We start from the raw sequence: 23,106 nt of genomic DNA, 5'->3' as shown, positions 1-23,106 counted from the left end.
TGAAGAAACTGAAATGAAATAAAATATTTCAGTTTTATGTCAAATGGTTATGCCGTGTAGTCTAAAGCAGACTGTGATGATGATAATGACTGAAATGGGGAAATAGAAAAAGTGGGAGGAAACGGAAAAATATCTATTAAACCCATACATATGATGCCTGTCCACCACAAATTCTAATTGATGCGAGCTGAAATTGAAACAGGAGTCCCAAGTGAAAAAGTTAACTGTCTACCACTGAGCTCTCTTTCTCTGGAATTAAAAAAAAACTAACATTGATTACCCATCATGTCAAGAACTCATCGACATTGATACATTTTATCCTTATGCAATACCAGGGTTATGAAGGCGGAATATCTTATTAACGTGAGCTCTAAACCAAGAACAGGTCTTGAATCTCATGTGCTGGTGGCGAGTGCATAGACCAGTGTGCAAAATAAACTCTTACGGTGTATGACGTTTTACATAACAATACCTAGCGGTTCCAAGAACACTCCACTGGCCCGTTTTTTAATACTTCTGGATGTAGCCTTTGTGCTTGCTCACTGCCTATAAATTGCAATGTTTACGGAACTTAATCCAAGATCTTTGTAAATGGAATAGAAAAAAATTTTAGAAGGCAATTTAAAGCCAGTAGTTACTTCTCTTTTGAAGTAGAGGTAAAGTGGAATTTCGAAAATGTTGTTTCGTTGGGGAATTACACAAATTTTCCTCTGTATCTGCTAAACTAACGAACTTACTTAAAAGTAAGATAAAAGCACGCTTCAGTTAATTGAAACAAATGAAACAAGATGCAGTTCATTTATTACAATCCGATCATGTTTGTAGTAGACATAGGAAACTATGTGGTTATACTTTTTTTTATTTAAAAGTTACAAGATTGGTTTTAGTCTTTTACCATAAACTTAAGCGTGATGGAACATTCTGCTGTCCATATTTGACAACAGCAGATAAGATAATAACTTATGGTACAGTTCAAAAGTTTTTGAATACCTTATATATATATTTCGGATCACCTGCTATTATTTTGGTAGGTAAACTTTGCCGTTGTGTGTCAGAGGTACTCCAGGCTAAAGGATAATAATATTTAATATAATGTCTAATGACTAACGTCATACGTCTAGTGCAGTGACAGAAATTTGAAATAGAAAGTATTTAACCATATTTTGCAGTTCTTTACTCCTTTTTGATATAATAACGTTTGAAAATGATGCATGAAAAGCGTACTGTATATATTTTAAGTATATGTTAAATATGAAAGTATTTGATTTGAGAACACCAAGAAGATCATTACGGTATATTATAATCTTACTGTAAAAGTATGACATATTCTGCTTACTTTATTATCGAATTCCATTGCCTGTAATTTAGCTATAACTTTAAAAGAATTAGGTGGTCTTCAGCTAGATTCTGTGTATCATTTTAGCTGTTTCTGAAGACAACTCCTCTCAAGGTACACTACCTGTAGCTGCAGACCTCAGTAGTGTCTAGTCTTATCTCAATTTAAGATCCCTGCTTCCTAATCACTGGGTCGAAACTTTCATCCCTCCTTTGATTCTTTCAATTTCACATATATTTAAATAGGAGCATATGCATATCTATACTGAATAGTTGAACTTCTAATGCACGCTCTTTTGGTACATTTCAAAGTCGGTTTTAATCTCCGGACCTAATTTGGAGACTATTTCGAAAAATAAGAAGAAAACGTAACGATATCTGGTCTATATAACTACATAACTAGTATAAGGATGATTTAACGAAGCTGTAGCGCTCCTTACAGCCATCAGTCAAACAGTCGGAATTTAACTTCCAAAAATACAAAAAAATAATCCCGTCGTTGAAGATCCGGTATTGCAGGGCGCAATTAGTAAAGTTGCCTTGAAGATCATACAATTAAACTGAGTAAATAGTCTTATTCTATTCCACTAATTCTAAATTCCAGAAAACGGCTTTCAATATATCAAAATTAGAAAGGCTAAAGTCCTTTTTTTTTATTTATCACCCCACTTTTTAATACATTCTTTTATTAGTTTCTTTTCAAATTTTTGTTGTTCTCCACAAACCACTTGTCCTCGGGAAAATAACAACATACACTGCTGGAAGAGAATTTCAGTGGCGATTCGGAAATTAATGTCACCGCCACAAAGCATAGTACTCTTATTAAAAACTGTACCATAATTTACCAACAATCACTCATCTGGGATGTTAAAGTCTCAAATTGTTAACCAACGTATGAAAGTATTTAACATGCAATACTTGGTTAACTTACAGTAAATAAGAAATCCATTATAGTCATACCCCTCTATTTCCAAGAAAGTATAAAGAGAAAAATAAATTTTATAGAAATAAATATGCCCTTTAGACTAAGGCAAATGGATTATTAAGACAAGTGAATGATGCTGGAAGAATTGGTGGAATAATAATGTGGGAGGAAACAGGGGTACCCCGAGATACCCCACGGACACGATGTTGTCAATTGCAAATTTACTTGGCCGGAGACCGAACCAGAAACCCAACATACTAAGGTAAGCGCTTTATAACTGAGCTACCGTGCCCCTCATATACGTTTTTCAAGAGTCAGCTATGAATATAGGTGACAAAACCATGTCCTAAAATTCCTCTGCTATTCTTAACTATTTAGAGAAAAATGTATATTGTGTGTAAATATTCTTATATTTCCTCTGGTCGAGGAAAATTTTACTGTGAAACAGCAATACAACTGGAAACAAGTGTTGGTGTAAAGCGTTGATAAAGATAACATATACGTACTTATTCATTTACATTTATATATTTTTTTATTTCTTTTACTTGCAGAGCGTCCTCGACCTAGCCTAAAATTTACTCCAACAATGAGTATCCTAATCGGAGTTGCTGCAGCTCTTGTTGTTGTTGCTATCATCGTTATTGTTGTCCTGAGATTTCAATGTACAAAAGACAATAAAAGAAAAGCAGAGGGTTCGAGCCGTGACAAAGCAAGTACGCCGCTGAAACTGGATCACGGGGAAGGAGCCGATAGCGACGAGAAGAATCCTGATATAATACCACAGCCAAATGGTAAGTACAAATTATAAGGATAACGGAGATGAGTTTGCCATGAGTGTCGCGATTTTTAGCTTACTGTAAAAATATCATAATGTGTTGCTTTTGGTTATCAAGAAGGTTATAAAGCGCTAGATATGGGTTTAAGACTATAATGACAGATATTTAGAATTGGTTGATACGACCATCATTACTATTTGCCTTTTTGCTAGCGTTGTTAGATCTCTGAACTCTTCCAGGAGTGTCCGTGTTCGAAATACATTCTAGGTTTCAACAAACTACATTGACCAGCCAGAACATTATGACGACCTATCCAATATCTGATATGTCTTGGCTCGCAGAACAACAGTGAAGCGATTCGGCACGGAAACAGTAAGGCCTTGGTGGGTGGCTGCAGTATGGTGCACCATGTCTTCACACACAAGCAACTTAATTTTTGGAAATTCCGTAGAGGGGTGAGTGAGCTCTATTCAAATGTTCAGTGAAATTCCAAAGGTGTTCATTTGGATTAAGAACGGGTGATTTTGGGAGCTACTTCAAACGTTGAACTTTTGACAAAAAACGTTGCCCTGCTGAAAGATACCATGCCCAGTTGGAAATATGGCCAACATGAATTGGTGTTATTGATCAGCAAAACCTGCTGATTGTTAGGAGCTACCATAGTACCTTTCCCACACACTACTGATCCCACGGATAATCATATGAATATTTCTTAAATCGTAATGGACCCACCAACGGGCTGATGCCATTTTATGTGCACACCTCGAGCAGTTTTCCTAGAAGACGATGGATTCTGACCCTGCCATCGATGTCATGAAGGCAGTATCGTGATTTATCGGAGTATGAGAAGTTGTCATTCCATGGCGGTCTAATTAAAATTAGTATGTGCCCATTCCAGTCCTAAACGACAATGCAGTGTGGTCAATATTTGTGCGTGTGTGGGACGTCGGGTGTCATAACTAATAAGATTCGGTGAACTATGTACTTAGACACACTTGTACTCTGCTCTTAATTGTATCGCTGTTTGTACCCTAGCCTCTAGTATCAATTTCAGCAATCTACGACATGCGAAATCTTTAATGAAGTGTGTCCTCCCCACATGTTGTGGTTTGTTGCTGGTTTCACTGTCCACCTTCAGCTTTTAAGGGCATTAGAGAGAGAGATGCCCATCACAGTCTGGTGAGCAGTTCCGCTGTGATTCATGCTTCTTAGCCAACCCAATGACTTTGTTCATAAAATATCATTTAGTCATAATGTTTTGGCTGATCAGTTTGTATTCATGATCATAAATATTAAATTACTTATAATTAAAGGATACATACCAATTATTGCTTATAGTATCTATTAAAATTAAATGTTGAGAGTTATTTACAAGTATTACATTTTATTGTAACTAACAGGATAGGTTTTAATTCTTCTCAGTATTGTACCCGTATCTTCGCACGGCACCAATACTGTTTCCAGGTATTTTTTTTTTAAATTAAAATTAATTTCGATGGAAATGAACGACTGTGAAATGAGTTCTCTGTTTTGAAATCTACAATATCAACGTTAGATATGAAGGATACTACTAAGCGTATATACTAATTGTGAACTTATGTTTCGTAAAAGCAAGTGCATCAAATCTGCTCGAAGTAATGCAGATTATTTTAACTATGCCGGTTAATAATGAACGTGTTGGATAAGGGTTAAGTTTAACGAAAGCTTTTTAATCCGATAGTAGAAACCAATTATCAGTGAAACTAGTGAAAGCCAAAATATTAGGTTCAGACGAACTGGAAAATGATCTGTCAATTTTTCAACAAAACAGTTCTGGAAAATTGCACTCTTCTTCAGCTGCCAGGAGTTCAAAAATATAAGTAAGATAGACATATATAATCATTAATATTTTGCCCTTATTTCCATTTACTTTGGTGCAGCATGTACTTGATTAGTTGTAACGGTAGTGCTAATTGCTAGAAAGTTAATGGGTATATGAGTAAGTAGTAGCATACAAAAATCTTATATTTTATATTTGTGTTCCCTATTAGGCAAATGCAGCTGGTCCTTGGGCCCGCCTTCAGTTCAATTTCGGAATCCTACTTTTTTCTTCATTAACACAATAAAACTTGATAAAAATGTAATAAGAATATTGTTACAATTCCTACCTGGCTTTATGCACAGAACACTTGTCACATACAGTACTTTTAATGTAATTGCTTTCTGTCTTCCTCAACTTCTGCCACATGAGTGGAAACCGTCGTACACTCTCAGCGTGACAATCTTCATCAGCGTCAAAAGCCATCATATAGCAAGGATGATGGCTTTTCTAGTGTCGTATTGCTTCCCACAAAGCGTTTTCTTCATTTCGTCGAAGAGGTCGCCACTAAGTCCCTGAAAATATTGTGCACTACGTCCATGTGCCACTTTAATCTTAATCCACGCACGTTATTCGTCTTTCCAAGACGTACTATTATGTTGCTTCTACTTTTCTCCTGTACTTTGTGGTACTGCTGCTTTTGACTGAATAAAACAGAGATTGTGCGGTGGAGTATCGGTAGAGCGTTCACCCCCGGTGCTTGGGGTTCGTGCCTCGATACCAGCTCGCGCCGTGTGGACTTTCTGGTGGACAAACGCCGTGCTCGTGGGTTTTCTATGAGTTCTCCCGTTTCCTCCGTCTTTCTTCATTCCACCATTTCATTCATTTCTCATCACCACCGTCTCCTTTAGCCTAACCAGCATAACCGTGGGCAAAACCGTTTTGCATTTGAATAAAACACAGTGGTTACCACTCGCCCCATTTTGTCAGTTTATATTTTCTTATCAGCAACGGGACTCTTGTAGTACTAAGACAGTGCTCTGCCATGAGATAAGTGTAGCCATTACTTTACGGAAGTAAGTGTACCCAAGGAAGTTAGAGAAGAAATATATAGAGAGCTTTGAAATGAGATGTTTGAGGATGGAGAAGATAAAATGGAGAGAGAGAGTTACAAAGAAAGATGTTTTAAAACGGATAAGAGAGAAGAGGACGCGTTTAGACAGCATCCTTCATAGAAAAGCCTATCGGATAGGACACACCTTGCGAGGAAGTGGTGTTCTTCATAGTCCCGTAAAAGAAAAGATGGATGGAAACCAAGGGGTAGGATGAAGAACAGCACAACTGATCGATGATTTGAAAAACAATAGAAAATATTCAGATTTGAAACAGAAAGCTGAAACACGAGAAACATTTCCAGGCTTAAACCTAAAATTAAATATAGTAATAATAATAATCCCAGAGGATGCTAAAATGCAAAATACTCAATTTAGAGTACCTTAACGAGCTTGTAATTCAAGTTAAGATATGAGTGTTTCGATGCTGTATTCATCCTAAAGCAATAATAAATTTGGTGAATAACTTAAGGACATTATATCTTCCTAAACAAAGGGAAAACCTTTCGAATCAGCAGTTTCGTGTCCCAACTTTCATCGCTGCCAGTGGCCAAGTTTGCTAGCCTTTTACTATGGACTTAATCCTAATAACTTTGTCCCTAACAAGTTAATAACAGTAATAAGTTGAAAGTTTAAATAGTTTATTCGCTAAAAAGAGAGAATATCGTTGAAAGATAACAGTACGGTTAGAGGAGTTTTGATAAAATTTTAAGACAAAGTTTCTGAGTACACACTGACATGCACAAACATACAGAAAATATCAAGATAAGAAATAAAAATAATAATATTAGGTATGGAAAGGAAAACAGCGTTGTATTAACAAGAGCTTTTGATCTAAATCTTGTCATAGTCACAGAAAGACGAATAATATTTAAAAAAAAAACTTTGCACAGAGATATACAAGTGAGATAAAACAAAATAAATACTATTACAACAAAAAATAAAACAGTTTCTTTATATGAAGAAAAAATATTACGTACAACAGAGTAGTTATTATAGTAGATTGAAAATGTAATAAAAAGATTTATTCTAAATAGATTGAAAGAAGTTAAGATGTATGTTCCTGTTCTTCTTGAGGTTGTTATATATCTTGAAAGTTCAGTTCGCACACTCAAAGAGCGTCAAGAAAAGCCCAAGATAAGTTCTCTATTATGCATTAGATAAGGCTGAACTTTGAATAAGAGAGTTTGTGTGTGTGTGTAGAAGTTTTGAGATTTAATCAGTCTGTTTCACGTGCTGAATTAACCCTAGCGTCAATATTTGAAGCTAGTTTGAAGAGGCGGATACTTAAGTACCTTAATCGACCAGATCTCATCGTCAATGAAAGAGACGAGAAGGGGGGAAACGGGGAAAGGCTTTTGCAACTCACGCATTCACTCTGCTATTGGGAATTAGGGCAACGGGAGGTGAAAGCCTTACAAAATGAAAAACTAGGTCTTTGGTGTAATCAATTAACTTCATTGCTTCAAATCAACTTTTAACACACTAGTGTTATATACACACTTTAGCCTAATATCTCTGAGTGGTTGCAATAAATAGTTAAGCCTAAACTATTGTGTTGAAACTTTAATGCATAATTTTGTGTTTTAGGCTTCTGGTGGTATTATTTTATCCTATAGACTCAGTGCTGCAAAGGGGCGTTAAGTTTATTTTTCCAAATCATACATTCTAACAAACATAAATTGAAATATCTAGTTTTGCGTTCGAACAAGTATGCCCTTAAGGATAAAGGAGACAGATGATTAATGATAGTATATTATTGTGAAATAATTGGTGACATATGAATGACATAGACCCCGAAAAAATCTACGAACACTATGTTGCCTAGTACAAACTAACATGATCTGAGATCGAACCCGAGATCCATCGCAGCAGATACGAGAGCTGTACCACTGAGCTAACACTCAAATACTTTACAACCATAACTGTATATTTGCCGCGAGTATATCGAATGAGTGACACGTTCTATTACTTTTGATCTCTTAATCAATAACATTTTTAATATCCGTGGAGCAAATATATTGTGACATTCATCATTTTTTAACTTTGTCAGTTGACCAGTTAATTGTGTCTTCTGTTTATGAAACGTTTCCTTAAAAGTTTGTTTTTAATATGTGTAGTTTGTGTTATCTAATGTTTACCTCCAAATGTATCATCTATTGGCATTGGATGTGAAGAGTAGGGTTAGGAAGGGATAGCATGTAAGAATAATCGAAAAAGAAAGGTATGTATGGTGTCCAATCCATAGTAACTTACGTTCGCTGAGATAATTAAAGATACATCTGATGCGTTTAAGTCAAAATTCATCCCTGATCCTTATCCTAAGTGAAAATGAGGTTCAAGTACTTCATAAATCTCTCATGTGAAGAACTGGCGTTTCAGGTACTATATGTATAAATGTATGAACACAAAATCTTTTTAAATATCAGCACTATTTTAAATGTATGAATTGTTAAAGACAAAGCAATTTATTTACTAGGTTGGGACAAGCACATGACGATTTTTCTTATGAAAGAACAAAGTTCTTAAAGAAATATTTAGACGACTCGGAGAAACAGTGTTAAGCGCCGTTTGAGGTGAAATTGTGTAATTATTGGAATAGGTTGTGGTCGAACCATAGATCAGTATGTAGGTAGTTTAATTTCGAAAATGTACATGCAGATGGCAGGAGAAGGTTGTTGGTTATGTATATTTGCACTGCATTGCATAGAAATGTTGAAGTTCCTTTCCCAGTTTAATCAAAAGCTAGAAACTGTAACTTACAATTGTCTATATATAAGGATCATCTCATGCCCTTAAGAGATTTCTCTTTTGTTAAATGTATCTGTTAGCTTTCCATTTATTACTTCTCGTTGGGAAGATATAGGTCTGGGATGTAAGGGGGGAGACGGTGACACTCTAAAATCATAGCTGATATTGTGTGCTAAGGAGAAAATAAAAACGAGGAAGCAGAAAAGAAATGATAAAAGTGATTTGTTCCAAATGAAAGAAAAAAAAAGAAAAATATATATTTCTGTCTTTTCTAATTTTCTCTGTTCTTCCTTCCTGTGATATTTTTTTTTTTAAAAAATAGTTTTCTTTTTGTACAACTAACTTGAAATTTCCGGTTTCATCTGCACTCTGTACACAACCCGAGGAAGAAATGTGGAAGTTAATATTGTGCATTTTTTGTTGTATTTTTCTTCTTATTTCCTTTTTATAGTTTAATACCAACCATAGAAGAGATTTTTTTCCTCTTATTTTATCCTTATTCTTCTTTTCTTTTTCCCCCTCTTTATCTCATCCTCGTTTATTCTGACCTGAGTAAACTTTCATCGACTGAGTAAATATTTTCTTCTCTCTTCAGAGACTGACGAGCAGGATTTTATACGGAAGCGTCAGCACATATCAACCATTGAAACGTCGCCCGCAAGGATACAAACAAGCAATTTTGCAGGATATTGCACACTAAGAAATGGGATGCCTTTGCAGGATTTAAATAATATAGGAAATAAACCTAAAATGGTAAGTTTAGAGTACTTTCCATTCACTTGATTAGTTGTGTAGTCTTTGTAAGGAATAGGAACTTGTCTAACAAGTATTTTTGAGATTATTCGCAAGCTATAAGTGTTTAAATGTGTCACCATTCAAACAGTTGAACATTTCCGATTTAGATTTTAACTTATTTACACGTATCACATACATATAAAGATTAGACTTGGAATTGTGATTTGAAGACATTCAAGGATAAGACGAGAGATAAGAGATTTTGGAACCTAAAGGTATCAACATAAAAAGACAGGTTGTGGTAAGTACCATCCAAATATCGAATACATTCCTCAATCTTTTCATGAAATTGAAAATCGTAAAAGATATACAGGCTGTCCCACATAAAACCGGTACGTGAGGCGTACCGGTTAATCATCTCTAGTTAAATTGCTTGTGGGGTGACAACACTATCTCGAAAGTTTTCTACACTGCATTTTATTGGAACGTTTTATGGAGTATTCCAACAAGATGGAGCAACTGCCCACACATCCAACAAAGTATCCCACATCAGCTGAAGACAGACTTGACACTAGAGGCCTTGGCCTCCAAGGTCCAGAGACTTAACATCCTGTGATGTTTTATTTATGGGGCACACTGAGAAGCAAAGTGTATGCTGACAATCCTCACACAATAGACAATCTTAAAGGGAACATTATTAGAAAAATTAATAACATCGCGCCTGCAGGATTACAGCGTGTTTCTGGTAACGTCACCAAACGAGGCCAGCGATACCTGGATCCCATAGCCAACACTTCCAGCATCTCTTATAAACATGTAACTGTTTAACTCTACTATTATCTGTCCACTATTAGTTAGTTCATTGTTGCTGTTAAAGCGTTCCTTGGATCTCGTGCCTCAGGCGTATCGGATTTATGTGCAACACCCTGTATAATAATTAGGTGTTCGCGTACAATGAAATGTAGATTTATCGGACCGTTTTGTAACTGAGTCGTTATCACATGTACTTTCCTTAAACGTGGTACAGAGTTCAATTCTCGACGAGCGTATGTAGTTCGGATACAAGTCAAAGGGATCATTCGTATCCCGTTTTAAACTGTTGTTCCCGTCTCAAATAGTGCTAAAATGGAACATTAAACGCATTCCAAATAGCAAAGCTCCTAGCAATTCTATTATATTTTTGCTAGCTCCGAGGTTCGGCCCCCGGATGGTGGATGTTGAATGCATTGCTGTACTGTTATGAAGTATACATCTCACGGTAAAATAAATACTCAAAACAAAAGTTAACCTTCAGTAAATCAACGGACCAAAACCACATTTACGAAGAACTTAAAAGTCAACAAAAAGCAGGGAATTCGTGTTATTTACCAGTTTAAAATCTTTTGTCGTCGCGAATTCTGTCAAGGAATTTGAAGCTTAAAATATATAAAACGATAACCTTTAGTACTGTATGGTCACAAAACGTAATCGCACTCTCAGAGGGAAGCATAGACTGAAAATATTTGAGAAAAAAGATCCTGAGACGAATATTCTTATTCATGAGGAACTGGAGTGGCGGAAACCTCCATAACGAGGACATAATTCATACTATTACCAAACATTGTTAGGGTCATCAAATCTAGGAAGGTCAAGTGGGCAGGTCATGTAGAGGCAAAATGAAAGAAAGTAGGAAGGCTTTCAAAATTTTAACTGGAAGTCCAACCGGAAAACGACCATTAGGAAGACCCAGGCTCAGATGGGAGGACAATATTAAAATTCATCTCGCAGAAATAGGAAAGGAAAGTAGCAATTTGATCAAATTGACTAAGGATAGAGAGCTTTCGTAAATGCGACATTGAACCTCCGAGTTCAGTGGATCATAGAGTTAGTTAAATTATAGATCAAAATATCGATTTGTTTTATCATTATTTTATGCATGTGGTTTAATCACATATAAATTCTTTGTGAATACCTTATTCATACTTATTCCAACAGATACATATAAACAGATTTATAGAGATATATACAGAGGTAGGATAAAAGATCTAAAACGTTGCAAAAGTGTGAAAATCATACCTAGTATGGTGTGGGACCTTCTTTTGCTTCCAAAACAGCCTGGATCCGACGTGGAATGGACGTATACTGCTCCTGAATCGTGGTGTGTAGAATTTTGTACCATTGTTCCACCAAAACATGCTCCAGTTCCTTAAGGGATGCTGATGGAGAGTAATGAGACCGAACACGCCTTTCTAACTCAGACTACAATGGCTCAATGATGTTCAGATCTTGTGATCGTGGGAACCATGGGAGGTGTGATAGCTCCTGGTCATGCTCCTCAAACCATGATTTCACCGTTTTTGCAGCGTGGCAGGGTGCCAAATCATCTTGGTAGATGCCATCACCATCAGAGAACAATATTTGGGCCATGGGTAGAACTTGGTCCCCCAAAGTGGCATCATACGCCTTATCATTCATCATTCCATGCAGGAATGATGGGGCATGCAGATAACCACGATATCACTGCCCATACTGTAACAAAACCACCCCCATGCTTTACAGTTTGGAGCAGACAGTCTGCATCATAGATGTGCGACGGTGTTCTCCATACGTAAACACAACCGGTTGCTGGAAACAAGGTGAAAGTCGATTCATCAGACCACATTACGTGTTTCCACTGCTCATGAGTCCACGCCTTGTGATCCTTGTGCTACTGGATACGCCTCTTCGGATTTACTGCTGTCACTTGGGGTTTGGCGATAGTGGCTCTGCCATGAGTTTTCATTTTATTAAGTTCCCGTGGCACTGTTTTCGATGAATCTAGATTCTGTAGCCCAGAATTGAGTTCAAACGTAATTTTCATTGCAGTGGACTTCTTTTTATCTGCTACAATCCGTTTTAATGCCGTCCGGTCCCTATCTGACAGGATTGTCTTTCGACCACTGTTGTGCTTTGCAGACGTCCTTTGTCCATGAATTGTGCATGTCCTCGTGACATTGGATACAGTGCCTTTCGATACTCCCACAATGTTCGCCACTGTTGCCACTGAAGCTCCAACCAGACGGCACCAACTATCATGCCTCTTTGGAAGTCTGTCAAATCGCCCATATTACCGCACCACTTTCACACCACGACATTCATAGGTGAACTGGTTACTGTTGGCGGAAGAGGAAGGTCCAGGTGACACATTGAAAACAAAAACAAAAAAAAAAAAAAAAAAACAATCGGCAAAAGCAACATGTGTTGTGCAGTGGAACGCCAAACTTACGTGTCCTGTATGAAGTGCTTTTAGATTCTTTGTCTATCCTCTATATATATATATATATATATATATATATATATATATATATATATATATATATATATATATATATATATATATATATATATAAAGAAAGAAAAAAGAAAGAGAAAGTTAACATTACAAGCTAAACTTAGTAATCTCTAACTACATGTTACTCCGTAACTATATGCCACATATAGCAGTGATGTAAGAAGAAGTTTTCCTCTAGATATAAAATTGCACTAGTTAGTAGGTTGTAAAATCTTACACGGGAGGGTCCCAGAAGTTGTCGCTAAAATCTGATTGCCACATAGCACATCTGATAGAGCATCGTGAGGAATGAACATGAGCAAAATTTAAGGTGCAATGGACCAGTTGGATAGGAGCTACGGGGATTCAGAATTTAAATATCCAAAGAATTATATCATGGAATTATGTATGTTTAAAGTAAATATCTTGAAAACCGTTAAAGCAATCAAAACAAAACTTGCACAATGTAAAGAGAACAAAATGCCCTATCGAAAACCGTAAACAGTGTTGCCATAGGTGAAGCAGTGTTGCCAACTCAGCATAAAAATATTTTATTATAAATAGCATTATATACAAATGTGTACAGATTTAAAATGCACTATTATCATTAAACACAACAGTGAAGTGTAGTGGTACAGTGTTTCACACAATTGGAGCTACGTGTGCTGAAAATGTACAATGGAGAAGTCTGATATGTGGGAACAAAGGGTAATAAAAGAATGCATTTAAAAAAGTGAGGATTTGGCAATATACTTCTATAACCCCGATGAATAAGCAGACAACTCGCGAAAACAAAATGATACACGCGAGGAAAGAAACCCGTGTTTTCTAATTCTGTAAACTAATTCTCCAAGTTATCTTATCAATATTTGGAAGAGTGCTTTCTTGGTTTGTGTCTTCCGTTTAAGTAACACATTCTTTTACTACCTCTCCTACATACCATATGATTGTGTTTGAGCACTGTAATTGTACCATATTCACATTGGAAATATAATTATTTTGTTACTATCTCATTTCGCTTTTAGTCGGATCGGATAGCGGAGTGGTCTGGAATGCCTGACAACCGACATATTAGGCATGGCGGGTTCCAATCCAGCCTCGGATATGTTTTTGTTGTACTTTTCACCTTACATTTTATTGTTATCTTTCTCTTTCATAGTGATTCGGATCCCATTTTGCACTCCTGTATAGCTTCGAAACTGACACAGGACGTAAAAATTGCATCACTGAATTTCGTTTTTCAAATACATCAATATTTTGTGACACTGCTGATATTTTGCTATGTTATACTATCTGTGTTATGCATTTGAACAAAATTCATAGTATGAGACGCAGATTCCTTTATTGTCATCTGCTGCCATATATCATACTTCTCCATTGTACATTTTTAGTACACATAGCTCAAATAGTGTGCAACACTGTTCCACTACACTTCACTGTTAGGTTTAGTGATAATAGTGCATTTTAAATCTTTTCACATTTGTATATAGTGGTATTTATAATAAAATATTTCATGCTGAGTTGGCAATACTTCTTCACCTGTGGCAACAATGTTTATGGTTTTCAATAGAGTATTTTGTTCTCATTATATTGTGCAACTTTTGTTTTGATTGCTTAAACGGTTTTCAAAATATTTACTTTAAACGTACATAATTCCATGATATAATTCTTTGGATATTCAAATTTTGAATCCCGTAGCTCCTATCCTTCTGGTCCATAGTACCTTAAATTTTACTCATGTTCATTTCTCATGATGCTTTATCAGATGTGCTATGTGGCAATCAGATTTTAGCGTTAACTTGTGGGACCCTTCCGTGTTAGTTTAGAAACTTTTGCTATATTTCGCCAATTCATTTATCATCGATATAGATATTGCGCAGTATCTCGACCTTGGGAACTAGATATTTCTTCGTATTTTCCGCATAGTAGAAAAGTGATGTCTTTCGGAAGCAATTATCGTGAATTTATGTTTCAAAAATATTCTTATTATATCTTGTAAATTATTGTGCTCCTGTAGTTAACATATAATTTAGAAATTAAACTTTATTTCGACTAAGGCAGAAGTGTGCAATTTCGTCACGCTAAATTTTGAACGATCACGGCATGGTTATTATAATGGAAGCATTAGTAGTTTGATATATCTGGAATATATGATATAAATGTTTGTTCTTTAGACCAATAGCTGTCAAGTTTCAAATTTATTAAACAGAAATATATATATATATATATATATATATATATATATATATATATATATATATATAATGTGAAATTTCCCGACAGGGTATAGTCAATTGACTACAATGTTATCTGCGAGCACATTATTTAACATTTACAGAATGAAATATGCTGCTAATTACACAGCCAGATACACAAAAGCAAAAGTTCTGTGCACCGGACTCCAGAGTATGGATTAGAATATTTTGTTACACAGAATACAAATTTCGAAACCCCAGGACGATTGAACATGTCAATTCCTTTTTACGAGCGAAAACCTTTAGCGATTTTGGATATGGAAGGTACACGTAATACAGTTATAAGAAAGGAAAGAAAGAAAAGAAAAGAAAATGAAAGAAGAAAAACCTGTTTAGTGGACCCCAGTATATGGATTCGACGTATTTTGTTACATAGAATACAAATTTTGAAACCCCAGGACGATTGATTGTGTTAATAATGTTTCTAGGGAGAAAAACGTATGTGTTGTCTTACGTACCAAAATTCGCTGAAGTTTTTCGTCCTTAAAAAGAATCAACACGTTCGATTGTCTTGGAGTTTCGAAATTTGGATTCTGTGTACCAAAATACACATACCATGGCCCAGTGCACAGAACTTTTGTTTTATTTGTGTGACTGTGTTATTATGTAGTTCACACCGTATCTAATTATAAAATAGAGATTTCACCCAATGTTATAAATAAAATGACAGAAGTATTTATTTCAACTAATTTATATCAACTTGGACATAAAAGAACGTATTGATGTCCAAACAGCTGCAATGTTTCTGACAGTAAACATATGCACTAAGAAAGGAAATATATGTATGAAATAGTACGAGCCAACTGAATAGTTTTACACAAGGAAATAATTGAGGGGGTTAGCGCAACAGTGGTCTAACCCACATTTTTAAAAATGGAGAAAAATCAAGTTAAACTTAAACACATGTGTTTTTTGTACAATATATGTATGTACAATGTATGACACATTCAACCACTTGTGCTTGCTTTTGTTATATCGTACAAAAAACCAGATGTGTTTAAGTTTAGCTTGATTTTCTCCATTTTTAAAAAATGTGGGTTAGACCACTGTTGCGCTAACCCCCTCTATTCTAGTATTATTGGAGAGGAGAAAGCACACTTTGAAATTGTAATATTTTAGATATTGTACAACAGGAATTTAAATATCGATTAAAGTTGTGCGTAAACCATTATGTATGAGCTGTTCAAACATCTGAAATAATTTCATACAATTCCCCTAGTATGCTTTAGTTGTAAACGTTTGACTCCAGAAACGAAAGCAAGAACTAAAAAAAAAGAAAGAAAGAAAGAAAAGAAAAATCTACACACTAATGTCTGCAATTTATTATTAACATCACAGAACACTATCACAACTCGGCCATCGTGTTTCCGTCATCACGAAATTCCATATGATTTCACCTGACTTAGAGCTATTCCTGGCTAATGAGCTATATGTTTTTAATTAACTGTAGCATGATTAAATAATTGACTCCTCTGAGCAATTTAAAAATATCACAAATACGTATATTACCGTACAAACCACACTTACATCATTGCCTTTTCTCAGATAATTAGAACATATCCCATGCATGAGTTGCCGTGCGTGATATTTCCGCACCTCCGGACTTAAAGCTATTCACTTGTAAACAATTAGTTTAGTTTACGGAGTGAAACTGGGGCGAAATTTCAAATGATGGTTATCCAATGATAAAACTGGAAAAAATGCCACATAGTAGATATGTACTACGTTCCATTTCAGTAGAGAAATAACTAAACACACACACACACACACACACACATATATATATATATATATATATATATATATATACGTAGATGGCAGGGATGGTATGTATCCTTGCATTGAATTGCATGGAAATGGTCAACCTTCTTCCAATTTATTTGCAAGTGAGATAATGTGACATTTCACTATATTCCCTTGAGCTGTTCATATATATATATTGACGTTACCATTTTGATATATATTTAATGAATATAATTGAAATTCCTGTAGTGATGTCAAGCTGGAGCGAACGGGGGCATGTTTTGAAGTGTGCAGGCGTTTGTGATGCAAAATACAAGACCTCTTACTTTTAAGACCAAAATTAAGAGTTTGAGGGGACTTAAAGAATGTCTCTCGAAGGTGACCAAGATACTAAGTATGTCGCACTAATAGTGTGGGAGAAATAATATATGTGAAGAGTAATACTCAACAGAAAATAAGTCTCCATAAAAGAATCGTCCACCATTGAAAAGGATTTTCATCAAAGACCGTAGAGCTAATGCAGATAATGTGACTACAGAATCCAATCAACAACTGAACAACTGGAACAGCCTGTTACTATAATCACAGCCCGATTCGAGCCGAGCCGAACCGAAAGAGGCTATGGGAATCTACAGTAATTCTTGATCCATCTTGCCATATGAAGTTACCTAAATGTGCGCCAACTTCAAGAATCTGTTGTTTCCCCTTACAAGCTATGTATGAAGTGTCTTGCTGGTGAGTATTCTTCTTTACTTGTATGAATGAGGCGATGATTTTACTGGTTGGATAAGATGGCGCATCAAAATTTGCCATATGGTAGTGTTGACTGTGACAAAATTACTAACCTGAACATCTGGACACAGATTGGAATTCTCAAACCAGTAATCACCTAAAAGAATGCTTTAGCACAACATAAATTGTTCCGAGAAGGTGCAGAGTTGACCACTAACTATTTGAAACGCTCAGTAAAGTGTGATAATTTCATTCTGATGATATTTTCGAGAACAGCTAGAGTCTACGTATGGTAGAAGATTAAAAATCTTCTGAACTGAACTCTCTCAAACTTATTATGAAATATTATGATATATGATGGCTTCTTGTGTTGTTCTGGAGCGCAATTTCCTAGTAATTTGCAGGCCTTATCATTATACTTATTAATAGCATTATTGCTAGCGATTACGTGGTCAGTACAAGTGACACCTGTTCATTCTTTTGTCCAGATATTGTTTTCGACTAATGATCCAATTTTTAGTGCGAATGTGCCAGTTTCTACGACTGCAGCTGATTAGGTGTGGTTTTGTGTACCTTAGAACAAAAAATAACACATTTCCTGTTCCCCTAATTCATATACCTCAACATTGCTTGTAGTCAGTTCTGGAGCTTAGATTATGGAGCAGATATCCTTCTCCATTCTTGTTGACAGAACTGTTTTATGTACTGCAGGATTTGTACAAACTCCCGTAGAAATCATTCATAATTTATGCTTCTCATTTCCACAATAAATAAGCAAAGCCCTCCGGGGTAGTGGTGCCCTCACGCCGTATTAATCAGTTCAGTTACATTTTCTTCAAGTATTTTCTTTACTTTCTTGGCATCTCCATCCAATGACGGTAATTCAGTATTCAAGCTGGAGGTAGTGAAATGTACCACTTCCGGTTTCAGAAGACAATTAAAGGTGGAAACAGGACATATCTTTGGGACGCTGACATCATAATACGTTTCTCGCTATGCCATATTGTTTGTGAGTAGCGTTCCCATGTTGGCTGACAATTGACGAGAGATGAATAGAGTCTTTATATAAGAGTTAAATGATTGATTTAGAATTTAGCATCTTGCTCAGCAGCGCTAGTTACGCCAGTCCTTTTGAAGAATTCATTTGTGTCAGTGGCAGTGCTTTAAGTTCCAGTATTTTATAGCAATCCTTCAGTCTACACAGCTGTTGTTGTCACTGTAGTGGAAAACTGTGCAGTGAAATCCAGTACCCATCCTTCAGTCCAGATTCAACACTGAAGCCTTAGCAATACTAGCCGTGTGGAGTGAAGCATTATGATACAGTATTCAAGTTAAATCCTCTGCAACTTATTCAAATGATAGCTTCCAACAAAGTTACACAGGGATCCATGGATAATTTAGGAAGAAGGTGTTATATATTATTTCTTCCCTAGATGGCACTGTATATCATGAACGGTTTACCGGAAGTGCCGTGATATTTCAGTGTAAGTCAGAGAACTTTAAGAAATACCCTCGTAGCTCTGAATGTTTAGGGTTTCGTAGTACTGAAATATCGACAAGTGTATACACCCTAATATGACTGAAGCTTGAAAACAAATCTCAAATGAAAGTCTCTGTATATGGGAAGAAGGGAAATGTGTATGCAAAGATACATTAGGACTCTGACACTCACCTTTATAGCCGCCATTTTAGACTTGTATTAAACTTCTTAAAAGAAGACCATATGCAGTACCATTTTCACGTTGAGCACTGTCTTGAAAAGAATTCAATGTAATTATCTCTATACAGTGGAGGATCCAAGGGGAGGGCTATAGGGGCAATAGACCCCTTGACGCTCAGGTATGCACTGGATAAAATGGGCTTCAATCCTGCTTTACACTGGATAAAACGGCAAACTATGGTTTAGCCTCTCCCTTGATCATACCCTGAAACCGCGACTGTCTATACATATATCTATTATAAAGAAATTAAGTTGTGTTTCTTCGTACTATACGAGATTGATTATTTTATAATGTCAATTTGGAAGAAACCTAAATAAAATTTAAAAGGTGTGGAACAAATGAAGTCAAAGTCTATTAATGCGATATAGTGTTTAGAGAAACCATGCAAGGCACATCAGGATCAAAGCGATTGTTTGTGATCTAGCCATATTTGTGACAATAACATCTAGTTATGCAGATATATTTGTTACATTATGAACAAGTAATAGTGTTACTTGTATACTACGTGAAGGAGTTTGGTTTATATGATGTGGTGTTTTCTCAATATTGAAACACGAAGTGGTAGTAATTTCTACAACTTCCGGTTATGATAACTATATTAGAGTGCAGAAGGAATGCATTCTAGGATACATAAAGTCGTGTCGTGTCCGTTTATTACCGTTTCTACTCTATCGTGATCAACGTTTAAAACCAGAAGTAATTGACTTTATTACTTCCGGTTTGAATAGGAAGTTAAAAGAAAACGCGATACATGTCCATAGAACGCTAAATCTATTGCAAAAACATTCACCCCTATCTATTATAATTTTTCCTCTACAGAGATCAATGCTAAAACCGGAAGTGGTTGATTTCTGTCACTTCCGGTTTGAATAGGAAGTTAAAATAGGGTACATATATGTAGAAGGCTAAATCTGTTCCAAGAAAAGCTCGCCCCTTTTATAAAGTTTCCTCTACAGTGCCAAATGTTAAAACCGGAAGTGGTTGGTTTTTCTCACTTCCGGTTTGAACAGGGAGTTAAGACAAAATATGGTACATATCCATAGAATGCTAGATCTATTAGAAATCTTACCGCTATCTATTATCATTTTTACTGTATAGCGACCAACGGTAAAACAGGAAGTGGTTGATTTCTTCCACTTACGGTTTGAATCGAGTATTAAGAGATATTATAGGGCCTATCTATTCTTGAAACATTAAATCCATTTCTTAAAACTGTTCATCGTTTCTCTTGTTTTTTTTTTTCGTTTTAACTAAATCAATATCGAAACAGAAAATTGTTGTAATTTTCTATCATTCTCTACTAACACCACCACCATCATTCATCATTATCATCATCGTCTTTGTTAGCCTTGCCGTATAATCATGGGATGCTAAGTTAAAAAGATAAAATTCCAGTATCTTCTTCAAAGACAATAATAGCTAGAATAGTTCTGCATCTGTGTATGACTTTTATATGTGTAATACGGTATATGAATTTCCATACTCATGTCATACGCACTCTATGTAATTATCTATCAAGCTTGTATGCACATAATAACTGTAACTAGAAACTCCAGAATTAGAGGTAGTGAAATTAGAAATGATCACGTCCATATGTGAATCAAATTATCGCAGTAATGAGAAGGATATATAAATGTAGAAAGGCAAATTGAAAAAGTTAGGTGTATGAGTTTGTCGTATTGTAACAACAACACAGAGACCTGTTAAATGCGTAATTTATACTACGTGTTGCTCATAAGAAATGTACACTCGATTCTAATTGACAATCTAAACACATAATAATTCCACAAAATAATGTGAGGAAATACGTATATTTTTTTTATTGTTAGATTAAAAGTTTATGCTTGTTAAATTTATCAGCCATTCCTGTGTAATGTTTTGATAATGTAATTAAGACATCACGCTGTCCATCTTTATTATAAATTATAAGAAGCTCAAAAAAAAAAATAAATAAATAAAAAAGAGGTAGGCCTAGTATCTAGTTAAGAACTTGGAAGATAATTTTACGCTTCGTATAAACAACATATAACTATTAGGAAAAGAAAGTTGTCATTTTAATGGCGAATAAAGCAGTGTTAATACAAGGCGCATGCCAAAATATGTAGCAATATTTTAAGGAAGATGACAGAAGATACTTTTAGATCTACAAGTACATACCTGCTATTTTTCGAGGTAGCCACCATGAACCTTCACGTATTTCTGATAGAGTGTCACAAGCTTGCATATAACCTTTGTGTTGATTTGAGTTGAATTGAGGTTAACGTGCCTTTCAGCAGCGAGGCTATATGAGACATGGACCTGCTGATTAATGTGGAATTCGAACCACATGAGCTCCCGCCGGGAATCAAACGCGGATCTCTTACTGCGAATAAAGGTCTGTTAGAGCTCCTTCGTGGCTAAGAGGTTAGCGTACGTGCCTTTGGCGTGAGAGAGCCGATTTTGAATACCGGTCGGAGCTCATGTAGTTCGGAATCCACGTTAAACAGTAGGTCCCGTCTCATATAGCCTCGCTGCTGCAAGGGACGTTAAGCTCAAAATCAATTGAAATCATTAAAGGTCTGACGCCTGGTTACGTCCAGTTCAGTACTGATATCTTGAGCACTTGATAAAAAAATAGTAAAGAACTACCAGACAACAATTATGATATTGTCAACCAGTTGTGTTTTATACAGTTTTACAACCCTCAATAACTGTCACTTACAATCGCAATTACTGATAATGTCACCAACTTCCTCTTCAAAAACATCTTCACTAGAATCAGTCATGTTGTTCATGGCGAAAACGGAACAAACAACTGAAAGGAAACATCACCACTTTCCAGCGGTAATAACGATAATGTTAACGCGCCCGTAATTATTTCAATGTTATAGTCAATATTCGCCACAGCAGTCACTGTGGCTCAGTGGTCGCTCATTCGCCTCTGGTGCATGGGATCCCTGGTTCGATTAAACTTTGCAGTGGATAAAGACCATGAGCGTGGGTTTTCTCGAGGTTCTCCCGTTTCCTCCCACTTTCTTCATTTCATTTATTTCTCATCATCGCCGTGTCTTTTAGTCTAGCCAGCATCTGCGAGGGACGTAAAACTGAAAGAGTTCATTTTCAGCTTTTTTTAAATATTCACCAGCAAATCATAGTATTGATGATTAGAGTTGAAGATCTCAAGATTTTTCCGCAGTATCGTACGTCAATCTGGCAATATCGTGGTAACATTCAATAATATTGGCAATATTTCTAAATATTGTTTGTGTAGAGTCACCTTAAAATGATTCAACTCCTACGTCAAAAGAAAGAAGTTAATACATGCCTCTGTATGATTGAAGTTCCTAAATTTGCAACAAAGGTCCAGGAAACTTTCGTACTTAGGATGTAGTTGTTCTGTTGTTTCTTTTTTGCCAGTGGAACGAAAGAGGTAGGCAGTGCCAGGACGCTAGTCCCCTCGGGCATTGCCTGAGGTTCCTGGATTGGGTTGTGGTCATACCGTGGGATTCGGTAGTATATGGGAGCTAATCCCAGGAACCTGGGTAATTCTGAACACGTGCTTGCCTTGAAACGCTCGGACACTATGCCTGCAGAGCATGCTAAGTCTGACTCGCTAGCAGGACCGCCTCCACCAATAGCTTAACTGGTAGGCACTCAGGACTTCGGTCTGGCCGCGCAGTGGGCGTATCCCATTCAATCAGAGAATGGAGGTTACATCGCTTAGGCGAGTCAGAATTAAGGGACAAATCTTGAGGTGCATTTCGTGCACGAAGACTAAGGTCCAAACGTTAGCAACCATGGGCGGGGTGCGAAAGTGGTGACCGTCAATTGAAGAGACCAAACGGTCGCGGGCATGCTCTCCGTGCATGCAATTAAACGTGGAATAGAAGACCACTAGCATCAACGTGTTAAAGTAGCTTTCCACATTTTCCCTATCTTAAACCAGATTATTTGT

General features: G+C 36.2%; 1 protein-coding gene across 1 annotated transcript in view; it reads left to right on the top strand.

The window, feature by feature from the left end:
- Positions 1-23,106, top strand: part of side-VII (sidestep VII transmembrane protein) — a gene marked incomplete in the record, with an annotated part of 1,416,899 nt that overhangs the window by 1,201,872 nt on the left and 191,921 nt on the right. Inside the window, 2 exon segments of the mRNA XM_081730413.1 lie at positions 2,812-3,051; positions 9,293-9,450. Coding sequence (XP_081586539.1) covers positions 2,812-3,051; positions 9,293-9,450 — 398 coding nt within the window.

The sequence above is a fragment of the Thermobia domestica genome, chromosome 11 (assembly GCF_964235325.1).
Source record: "Thermobia domestica chromosome 11, izTheDome1.hap1.1, whole genome shotgun sequence".
NCBI lineage: Eukaryota > Metazoa > Arthropoda > Insecta > Zygentoma > Lepismatidae > Thermobia > Thermobia domestica.
The sequence above is the reverse complement of the archived record's forward strand: the minus strand, read 5'-3'. Positions and strand labels throughout refer to the sequence as shown.